General features: G+C 41.7%; 1 protein-coding gene across 3 annotated transcripts; it reads left to right on the forward strand.

Moving 5' to 3' along the window:
- Positions 1-1,483: 1,483 nt before the first annotated feature.
- On the forward strand, positions 1,484-10,497 carry CCDC160 (coiled-coil domain containing 160). 3 transcript variants are annotated; one of them, XM_009439652.5, is made up of 3 exons: positions 1,523-1,684; positions 3,112-3,170; positions 9,078-10,497. In XM_009439652.5, the coding sequence occupies exon 3, from the start codon at positions 9,102-9,104 to the stop codon at positions 10,077-10,079; it is 978 nt and encodes a 325-aa protein (XP_009437927.1). In that variant the 5' UTR covers positions 1,523-1,684; positions 3,112-3,170; positions 9,078-9,101; the 3' UTR covers positions 10,080-10,497. The 3 variants fall into 3 exon arrangements, with proteins under 3 accessions (XP_531330.2, XP_009437927.1, XP_063660967.1); XM_531330.6 differs by lacking the exon at positions 3,112-3,170 and having other exon boundaries at positions 1,484-1,684; XM_063804897.1 differs by lacking the exons at positions 1,523-1,684; positions 3,112-3,170 and adding an exon at positions 7,332-7,662.
- The last annotated feature ends 691 nt before the right edge of the window (positions 10,498-11,188 follow it).

Consider the following 11,188-nt stretch of genomic DNA (forward strand, 5'->3'; position numbering starts at 1 on the left):
ATTTCAGACACCCCAGACCCACGGTTTCAGGTCCCACAGCCTGGGTCAAGTCCATCGTGGTGATGGAAGAATTAGTACTGGGCAACCAGGCTAATCAAAATCTGAGAAGATATTTATTTATTTATTTATTTAGAGATGGAGTCTCACTCTGTCACCCAGGCTGGAGAGCAGTGGTGCAATCTCGGCTCACTGCAACCTCCTCCTCCCAGGGTCAAGTGATTCTCATGCCTCAGCCTCCCGAGTAGCTGTGACTACAGATGTGTGCCACCACACCAGGCTAATTTTTTGGTAATTTTTAGTAGAGATGAGGTTTCACCATGTTGGCCAGGCTGGTCTCGAACCCCTGACCTCAGGTGATCCACCCACCTCGGCCTCCCAAATTGCTGGGATTACAGGCATAAGCCACCGCGCCCGGCCTATTTATTTATTTTTTGAGATGGAGTCTCGCTCTGTCACCCAGGCTGGAGTGCAGTGGCATGATCTCAGCTCACGCCTCCCAGGTTCCAGCAATTCACCTGCCTTAGCCTCCCGAGTAGCTGGGACTACAGGTGTGCACCACCACGCCAGGCTAATTTTTGTGCTTTTAGTAGAAATGGGTTTCAGCATGTTGGCCAGGCTGGTCTCAAACTCCTGACCTCAGGTAATCCGCCCACCTCGGCCTCCCAAAGTGCTGGGATTACAGGTGTGAGCCACTGCGCCTGGCCTAAGTCTAAGAAGATCATTTATTGATTCAACAAAATACAATGTTTAAAATCTATAACACAGTGAAAAGCATGGGCTTGTCACCCAACCAAATCCTGGAAGTTGTGAGCAACCTTTGAAGTAGGAAGACAGTACTTTGGGGACTAATAAAAGGAAACAATTTCACACTGCCAGTAGTGTGGAACTAGTTGCCCCCAATGGATTTTAAATTCAAGTAGGGTGCAAGAGTGGTTTAGAGAAATTCCTGAGTGGCAAATGAGGAAACCATGGGCTCTCTGAGATACAAGCCTAGTCTTCCGTAGGGGCATAGCCACGGCACAATGCTCTCCTGACCTAACGTCCTTAAAACCTTGGTCAGAAGTCAGACCATTGTGCTAATGCGTGAGGGTGTGCGTGGGGATGGAGGGTGGGGTGGAACTCCTGCATAGTTAGCAACCCTGCACCAAATCCTGGCAACCTTCCAGAGCAAACCCTCCACCATGTCATGCTAATAACAGCAGACCTAGGAACTGACCCTATGCCACGCCGTCTGGACCCGCATACAGTCATAGTGTCCAGGTGGCTTTGTGAGTCACCCAGACCCTCCGTAATAATCCCACTGCGGGTGGGGCTGCCTTGCAGTTTCTGGCCCCTTCCCACCCTGACTCAGCTCTCCTTCCACGAGCTCCTATTTCTTGCCGGGCAGAAGCCGCCGCGGTACCCGCTTCACCGGGCATGCTCAGTCCTCCGGCCAGGCTTTGACTGCGGGACGCCAGCGTCCGGCCCTCTGCGCGCGTCCGGAGTCCGGGTCCCTTTAAATCGGGCAGGCTCGTTGCTAGGCAACCGCGCGGCCCGCGCTGGCGCTGCACTGCGGTGGCTCAGCCCGGAGCCGGCCCGGCGGGGTCGCGGTGGCCAGAGCCGAACGGGGGGCTGCCGCGCGCGGGTGGTGGTTGTCTTTGAGGAAGAGAGGTTCGGGCTCTCCAGACGGCATCCACGCTTCCAGGTATGTCTGCGGACGGGAAAGCCCGGGCTCCCCCGGGCTCGCCCCTCTTCTTCCCAGACACAGGGGGCGAAGGGGCGGGGAGCCAGGGGCAGGCGCCCAGGTCCGCACCCCAACCCCCACTGCAGGTTATTTCTGTCCTTAGAGCCCCAGGCCGGGGCTGGAGAGCGTTTGGGAGGGAAAGGACCAGGACGTGGGAGTGGCAGTGCGGAAAGAGGAGTGGGGTCAGGCCTCTCCCGCCGCCCGCCAGCGACTAGGTCGGGACTGGGGAGGTGGAAAGTGTCACCTGCAATGGGGACCGAAGCAGCGCCCTGACCCCGAGCCACCTTCTCTCCTCGGGAGGCAACGATGGCAGGAGTTTCAGTTAACAATTTACAGAGAAAACTCCCAAACTATGCATACAAAGATACAGCTTTGTAGCAAGAATGTGACTCTCATACTAATAAAGTCTCAGCCTTCGGAATTAAGGTGACTCCCCGTATCTTTTCTTCTAGAAGGAATAACTTCACACTAATAACAAAGAACTGGGGAGTAATAAGCATTCACGGGGCCCAGTTTTCAATGGTACTTTTCTTCCCCCTCAATAGCTGCCAAGCAATAGAGAAGACAATTTGTCCCGGGAAGTGGACACTTTGGCCCATATATTAGGACCCTGACAGATGAAGGCAAAAATCAGGATGACTTCCCTTTTCGATGTTTTTTTGTTTGTTTGTTTCAAATTAACTGCACTCTGAGGGAGGGAGGCAAGGCCTGGGCTCCAGCCTTTTGCTAATGCGGTTCCTGGCGTGCTCATTAACAACAAGCCAGGGTGGCTCCTTTGCTCAATAGGTGCTAAAAGTGAGGAGGTACTGTGTTGAATAAAATTTCCTCATGATTCTTGTCCCATTTGATATCTGTATGGCTTGGGGAAGGAAGACTTAGTGGCATAATAGTTGGGGAAATGGGTTGACAAAAAGAGAAATTACCTCTTAGTGTCTGGTATCACATTTCAGATAGACCAAATGACATTCTAAATATATCACTTGTCTTTTTTTTTTTTTTTGAGGCGGAGTCTTGCTCTGTTGCCCAGGCTGGAGTGCAGTGGCGCAATTTCGGCTCACTGCAACCTTCCCCTCCCTGGTTCAAGCGATTCTCCTGCCTCAGCCTCCTGAGTAGCTGGGATTACAGGCGCGTGCCACCACGCCCGGCTAATTTTTGTATTTTTAGTAGAGACGGGGTTTTGCCATGTTGGTCAGGCTGGTCTCAAACTCCTGACCTTGTGATCCGCCCGCCTCAGCCTCCCAAAGTGCTGGGATTACAGGCGTGAGCCACCGCGCCTGGCCATCACTTGTCATTTTAATCTACATCTCAGATATAAACACGGGTTTGGGCATTCTGGTTAAATGTATTTCCTGATTACATGGAGGGAGGCGGAATTTTCTTTTTTCCAGTTCAAACTGGAGGAGGGCAAGGATATCCAGTAGACAGAAGATCTTGGACCCCAGGAAGTGTAAGTACAGTCGTGTTAGCTGTTATCTTTTTGGGGTGTTTAGAAGCACAGAGCCTTATGCAACATAACTCTTCAGCCTTGTAATTGATCGTCTGCATTGTCAGTAAGCTCTCAGGAAGGCCTCATAAAAATACAAAGGAAAAGTGTCCTGAAGACTTCAGCTAAGCCAAATAAACTTCAAGGGAAAAATAAAAGTGCTTTCTCTAAAATACCACCCCCCAAAACTTTTTAAGCCAGAGGAGAAATTATGTCAAAAAAAAATTTTTTTAAACTAAATTAGAATCAAAGCATTGTAGAGATTTCAGGAAGAATATTAAGGATCATTCATTAAACAAATATTTATTCAGGGCTACTATGTGTCAGGTAACAATGCCAGGCCATCATAGCATATTTGTATAATAAAGGTCTGTGTGAAATGCCACAGAAGCACAGGAACAATTCAGAGTGCAAAATCATCCTTGCTAATCTTCAAACGAATACTCCTGTATTTCTGAGAAGTTATTGGTGCCTCTGAAATACAGTGGGACATTTGGAAAACTCTTGGTAAAGCAATTGGTGATTTTAAATTGCCAATATATTAGGGTGTAGAAAAGACTACCACTTTTTTGCTTAGATAAAATCAATTCAGCTTCAGAAATTTGGGGACATCAACAACTAACTTACAGAAGTTAGGGATAATTTTTCCCTGAAGATGCAGATTAAATTAATCTGAGATTGGAGTTTAGGCTTCCTTATATTTATTTTAATAGTGCCTACTTTTTTTTTCAAACTAACTTTTTCTGAGGTCTGATGACTTCCGGCTGGCCACTTTGGAGTACATATGTCTGGAGAAAGTTTAGGTTGTTTAACTGGCTGGTTTATGTTCAAAGGGAGGGTAAGGAAAACCTGAAAATGAACAAAATCCATTGTTTACAGTACACTTTAAAAGTTGCTTTCATTTCCATTTTCATTCATTTTTCTTAATCACCTGTGAAACAGGTATATTGTCCCTATTTTACACCTGAAGAATCTGAGGCTTGCAGTTCTAAAATGTGGGGGCCAAGATATCTGACTCCTTCAGTCTTTTTTCCACCATAGTCCACACTCAGTTCCTTTCTCAGGAACTTCCTTTTCCTTCTTCCCCACAATGTTGCATGGTAAAACATATTGATCCATCTTAACTTCAGACAGTTCATTTGGGTCCTTCTTTTGGTATTTAATGGTTTTCTGCAAGTCAGTGAAAAAGGGTGGAGAATGGGGAATCTCCCCTATAGGGGGCAGGTCAGAATCTTCTAAGGAAAGAGGGTAATGATGGGAGTGTTTTTGTGACTGGAAACAGTGGAAGCAGGAAAAAGAGAAAAAAAAAGGTTGAGAACCACTGCTCTGAAGTGAGAATAAATTGGACAGTTGAGAAGGAAGCAAACCTAGTGATTTCCTTTGTAACAGATTTTTTTCCTATTTTGGTGGAGCAGTTTTTCTAAGAGTCCAGAGAACAGACCATCCAAGAATAAGGGGAGAAAGTTCTTTATGTTAAGAGGAGCCCTTTGTCTTCACCTTACTGCCCCTAGGCAGTGACTAAAAGCCATGCCCCTTGTTGAGAGCTACTAAGCGACTGAGGATAATGACAGGTTACTCAACACGGGTTGGAGATGACCTTTTCCAACCATCATTCCCAGTTTACAAAGTTTGAGAGGAAGGACCCTTGTGAGATGGGAAAAAGCCTTTGGCATTCTTCCAGAACTGTTTTCCAGTCCCTACCTACTCTGCCTGGAAGAATAATGGAATTTTGCAGGCAGATCTAAATTTGTGAAGAGAGATGGTCCTGAAAATTTGAAACCAAATTCTTTTTTTTTTTTTTTTTTTTTTAGGAGACAGAGTGTCGCTCTGTTTCCCAGGCTGGAGTGCAGTGGCATGATCATAGCTCACTTCAGCCTCAACCCCCTGAGCTCAAGCAATCCTCCCACCTGAGTAGTTAGGACTACAGGCATATACCACCACACCTATCTAATTTTGTTTTTAATTTTTGTAGACACGGATCTCACTATGTTGCCCAGGCTGGTTTTGAACTCCTGACATCAAGTTATCCTTCCGCCTCTGCCTCCCAAAGCACTGGGATTACAGATGTGAGCCACTGTGCCCGTGTAAATGGGATAAGGCAACAGAAAAAAAAAAATTGATTTATGTCATCAAATTTCCCTAAAGCCTGTGATTTAAAATATGAATATTTTAGAAAACAAATAATTAAATTTCACATCCGCTTTAATATGATTATACTCTCTGGGGCCCCAGCTGAAAAATGAAACTGAGATGGTTTGTGGATTTCTCCTTTCAGAGTAAACAGTAGTGTATTATTTTATGGAGCTATTTGAGAATAGATGTGCATTCCTCTAAGATTTTTATGGAACAGTGCACCTATAGGTCCATTGTAAATGACTGTTCTTTGCTTAGCTCTCAACATTTATGTTACATCATGTTATATATAAATTCATATTCAATTTATTTTATCAGTGGTTCTCAAATTCTTTAGGTGAATACAAACCACTTTCATGAGGCAAGAGATCTCTCACTCCACAAAAATGTCCTATTACTTTGCCACTGCAAAAAAAAAAAAGTCACCTGAGGATAAATGATGATGTTTTCAGTGAGACACTAACTAGAACCATCAGGAATCCATTATTAATTCATGTCAGACACAAATGAATAGATGTAGTCATATTGTAGACACATACACCTTAACAGTGCAGTCCTAAGGGCTTCTGGGGGATTGCTATCTTAGAGGACTACTTGTCCTATGACTTTGTATTGTTTTCCTGTCTGTGTTCTAGATTATTTGCTTCCAAAGAAACCAGTTTTTCATCCCCATTGGGCCTCCTGCCCCTACCCTTCTGACCTTCAGTATCCAGTGTAGTGTTGGGTAGGCATTTATATTAATAAATGTCCACAACTGACCCACTAACAGGCATGCCTACACTTTCAATAATGGCTTCTGGTTTGGTTTGCCTTATGCTGGAACAAATTACCTAGTCAAGTTTATTGAGAACAAAATGGCTACCAGGCCAGGGTAGAGGAGTGTCATTGCCTTAAAGCATATTCCTTGTTCTTGCCAGAGAATACTAATGCCATACTCGTTCTGCATAAAAAAACAAACAGTACAATTTGTGAAGAGAAAATGAGACTGGCAGCTTTTACCCCGAGTCTGGGATTTGCCACATTCTGTGACTAGATTTGGGAACAAGCCCTTAAAGGATATCTTGCCAATGAAAGAGAGAAGAAAAAAAAAGCAGCTCAGAGACCGCTTGACCCTGCCCTGTGTAAGCCATGGGAGGGAAATTCCAAAAGGCTTTTCAAACCTTTCTCTTTCTGTTCTTTGAAATGTGACATGCAGTTCTCCTTACCCTCCCCCCTTCACTTTTCCTCTCTTCTTTTGTGGCCTTTTAAAAGATACCTAAGCTCTGAAAATAGTGAGTTGTTTTCTTTCAATATGGGGAATGAAACCTAGCAGATGAATAAAGAAGAATTTTAGAACAAGCACTGACCTGAGAGACAGGGTCCTCAGTTTTACTACTATGGGCTGTGTGGCCTTGGTCAAGTCATTTAACTTCTCTGGGCCTTAGTCATAAATGGGCTCTTCCCATTTCAGTAGCTATATAGGCTTCACTGAAAGGCATTTCCTTTCAGACACCAGGAAATTATACAGAGGCTCAGGGAAGAGAGACAGTGAAAATTAATAAGTGTGTGTGTGTGTGCATGTGTGCATATGTGTATGTGTTTTGCCAGAGATTTATGGGATGGTTGGATGTAGAAGTAACTTTTTCAAGGAGCAAAATTATTAATGAAAAGAGTTTTTAATTTTAACCTTTATCCATACCCAGACCTCTATCTCAGATAGAGATATTCTTGCTATCTCCAGATATAAAGTGGCCACACTTTACTTGCCCCCGTGCTCACCTCCTTCCTAATCAATCCCACCAATGCCCTTCATCCAGAATTAAGTAAGAGGAATAGTAATCTCTCTGCCATTGCTACCTGATTAGAAGCATTTTTATCATCTATATAATTGTTGGGTAAAAATTTGACTGCTAAAAAATGTGGCAATTAACATCACCCTCTTTTCTCCTCTCTCTGTTCCTTTCCTCTATGATTGCTGTAATAATTCCTACTGATTTGCATTCATATTTCTAGAGATGAGGGAAACCAAGATAATGATATTTCCCTTTAAGAACAGATCGATCAATGATGCTTCTGGATGGTGACTCGTGGAATAATGAAAGTCAGAAAGAACTGTTTCAAAAGAAAGAAGATGATGCTCCAATGGCAAATATATATTGTGAATTTAAAGTCTGAGTTTATCATTGTGGTCTGATTGACCTCAAGAAAGCTTGGCTTCTGGCTTTTGGACCAATCATTTTAGTACCTTCACTGAACTCTCCAAATAGTTCATCTTAAGAATATATGTACCTTCTCCTTTCCTCAAAGCCAAGTAGTTGCCAGTAGGGATGTACTCTTGGGGATGGTGAGTCCCTTCCATCTTTTGTGGGGAAAAGGGGAGAGAAGAGGTATGTTCGGTACCTGTAGGTATCAAGTTTATTCCTTCATTGCTCATAGTAAGGAAAACCTGTGTTGTTTAAAAATAAACTACTGTTTGTAAAAAGAAAAGAGAAGATAATACACCAAAAAGTAGTTATCTCAGGGCCATGAGATTATGAAGGAGATTCCTTCTGTTTTCTGTGCTTTTCTCTATTCTCCAAAATTGTTATAATAATCAAAGAAAATATTAATTAAGAAATAAATACAACATTTGCCATTTCTCATTACCAGCAGAAAATTACATTTGAGTGCATAGATAAAAAAGATGCAGGCATACTTTGATTTTTCTACATGGTGATACTACAAATATGTTTTGGTGAATTAATATATAAAATGAATAAAGTGACCCTCTCCTTCTTCTCCTCACCCTTTAGGGCTAACTTCAGCTACCAGTTGGTGGCTTCAGGTGCCAGTGGCCCTCCACATACTGCTCTGGTTCTTCTTTCTCCCTTCCCTCAGAAGTAGTCACTTATCAAATATTTCAGTGCTGTGGGAAAGCTGTACATTAAGGATTCCCTTTGGGTAGGGAAGACTCTTTTTGGAACAAAATAATCATCCTCATATTTTTATAAACTTGGAAAGTTGGTTGTGATTTAGTATGCTGAATTTTCACCTAAAAACTACACTCAGAGTCAGTATCTTGAGAAAAACACATTTGGTGGCATTAATATTTTCAATTGTTGACATTAGGTTCTCCTCATGAAATTGCTGTCAAAATGGATAGAATTCTGTACACTTGGCAGTCTTGCCTAAAAGCAAAGCCCAAGACTGGAATAGCAGGAATTTATAGGTCAAGACAGAAGGGCATTTGGCAGAGTTAGTCATAAGGAAGTCTGCATGGTATACTTTACCAAAAGCAGCTCACATTTCATTAAGCCCTGATGTTTTAGTCACTTTAAAGAATGAATAAACAATAGTCCAATCCAAAAGAACTAGAAAGGCATCAGACACATTGAAAGCACAGGTATTACCAACATTAACCTATTAATTTCAAATCACTTTTTTTTATTTTAAAGCAGTCTGTTTTTATGTGTACAGTTGTTTTCTTATAGAATCACTTTCTCTGTGTACAGTAAGTAGCTAAATGTGTCAGTTTACTAGTTCTATTTCATAGGATAAGAGACTTTTAAAGCTGGAAGCATCTGTAGAACTTAGCTCGTTCAGCCCTTTCCATTTATAAATGAGGGGAATGAGGCCCAAGCCATTCAGTGAGTTAGAGAGAGAGCCAGCCCTCAAATGTTTAGATTCTTCACCCGTGAGCCAGCATTTTTATTTCTTTCTACTATATTAGCTACTAGTGTAAATAATGTGCCTGCCTTGGTTTTAAATTTTGTTTTTCAGATATTGGAAGAGGTGCCTGGAGAAATGGATGCTAGAAGAAAACACTGGAAGGAGAATATGTTTACTCCTTTTTTTAGTGCACAAGATGTTCTAGAAGAGACTTCTGAGCCTGAATCTTCTTCTGAACAAACGACTGCAGATAGCAGCAAGGGAATGGAAGAAATTTATAATTTGTCCAGTAGAAAGTTTCAGGAAGAAAGTAAATTTAAGAGGAAAAAATATATTTTCCAACTAAATGAAATAGAACAAGAACAAAATTTAAGAGAGAACAAGATAAACATTTCAAAGAATGAAACAGACACAAATTCTGCATCCTATGAATCATCTAATGTGGATGTTACAACAGAAGAAAGCTTTAACAGCACAGAAGATAACTCTACCTGCAGTACAGATAACTTACCAGCTCTACTAAGACAAGACATAAGAAAGAAATTTATGGAAAGAATGTCTCCAAAACTTTGCCTGAATCTTTTGAATGAAGAACTGGAAGAACTTAATATGAAATACAGAAAAATAGAAGAGGAATTTGAAAATGCTGAAAAAGAACTTTTGCACTACAAAAAAGAAATATTCACAAAACCCCTAAATTTTCAAGAAGCAGAGACAGATGCTTCAAAAAGTGACTATGAACTTCAAGCTTTAAGAAATGACCTGTCTGAAAAAGCAACAAATGTAAAAAACTTAAGTGAACAGCTCCAGCAAGCCAAAGAAGTCATCCACAAATTGAACCTAGAGAACAGAAATTTAAAAGAAGCTGTTAGGAAGTTAAAGCATCAAACCGAGGTTGGAAATGTGCTCCTAAAAGAAGAAATGAAATCGTATTATGAATTAGAAATGGCAAAGATCCGCGGAGAGCTCAGTGTCATCAAGAATGAACTGAGAACTGAGAAGACCCTACAAGCAAGAAATAACAGAGCCTTGGAGTTGCTTAGAAAATACTATGCTTCTTCAATGGTAACATCATCAAGTATCCTTGACCACTTTACTGGGGATTTTTTTTAAAACTTAAAAAAATCCTTCCATTAGGCAAGTCATTGAGCCAAATCAGTGTTTATTGTATTTTCTTTGCGTATTACTTAAAATATATGTAATAGGATGTTATTTTCATTTTCAGTAAATCACAGTATCTATAAAACATATACATGTTTCCAAGCTTCTGCTTTCTCTTTCTGATGAAGTTATTGCAGGAATACAAATGGAAACGAAGCTTTGGAAATCTCATATCAGAGTGTGTGTGTGTGTGTGTGTGTACACACACACATATATTCACTCAAAAACACATAATGATTCACCAAATCATTTATGAATACAAATCAACAGCAATTTTGTGATCTCGTAAGCAAATATGTCTTTGGCACGTGAATATTTTTCCATCTGTGTTCATTGATGTTAACAATAAAAATCTTGTTTATGTGTATAAGCCTAGCATATGCCTGTGGGTCTTGTAACTGCCTGTTCAAACTCAATGGGATACCAAAAATGTATCTGCTTACTTTGGGGGTCTAACTTTAATTCGGTACATATAAACATCTCTGGAAAAAAATGTAGTTTTTTTCTTCCCCCTGCTGTTTTCCCCAGGCTTTCTCCTTTGACCTGGCCACGGTTCCCATAGACTACAAGACGACTTAGAGACATTGCTGTGACCTTTTGCTAGAGCCCTGCTCTTGCCAGCAGTGGCTTTTGTGTTTTCTTATGTTGACCAGTAAGGGGCGTTGTTTACACAGTTCTTCCAAAACTCGACCAGGGGAAAATTTCGAAGCTTCCTCCCCGGCTTACATCACAAGTTGGCGGGGACTGTGGTGAAGTTGGATGTCATCTGGATAAACTTTTAGTGAGCTGGCTTGATTTTTACAGTAATCCAGCCCTGTAAGGGCTCCAGGTGATGACAATTTATTTTACACTTATACATGGCAAAAATGTACTGCCTCAATCCTTGGGTGGAAGTGATGGGCCAGTTGACTCTTTACCATTTGTTTGTATCAGTCATCAAGATATCCTGTAATAGGAGCTCTATTTGCATGGTGTTTTAAAGCCTAATAAACCAAATGTAATTGCACACTATGAGGATGAGATACAATTGTTTTAAGGGTTTAGGTGTCTTCCCTGTTGGG

Source organism: Pan troglodytes, chromosome X, assembly GCF_028858775.2.
Source record: "Pan troglodytes isolate AG18354 chromosome X, NHGRI_mPanTro3-v2.0_pri, whole genome shotgun sequence".
Taxonomy (NCBI): Eukaryota; Metazoa; Chordata; class Mammalia; order Primates; family Hominidae; genus Pan; species Pan troglodytes.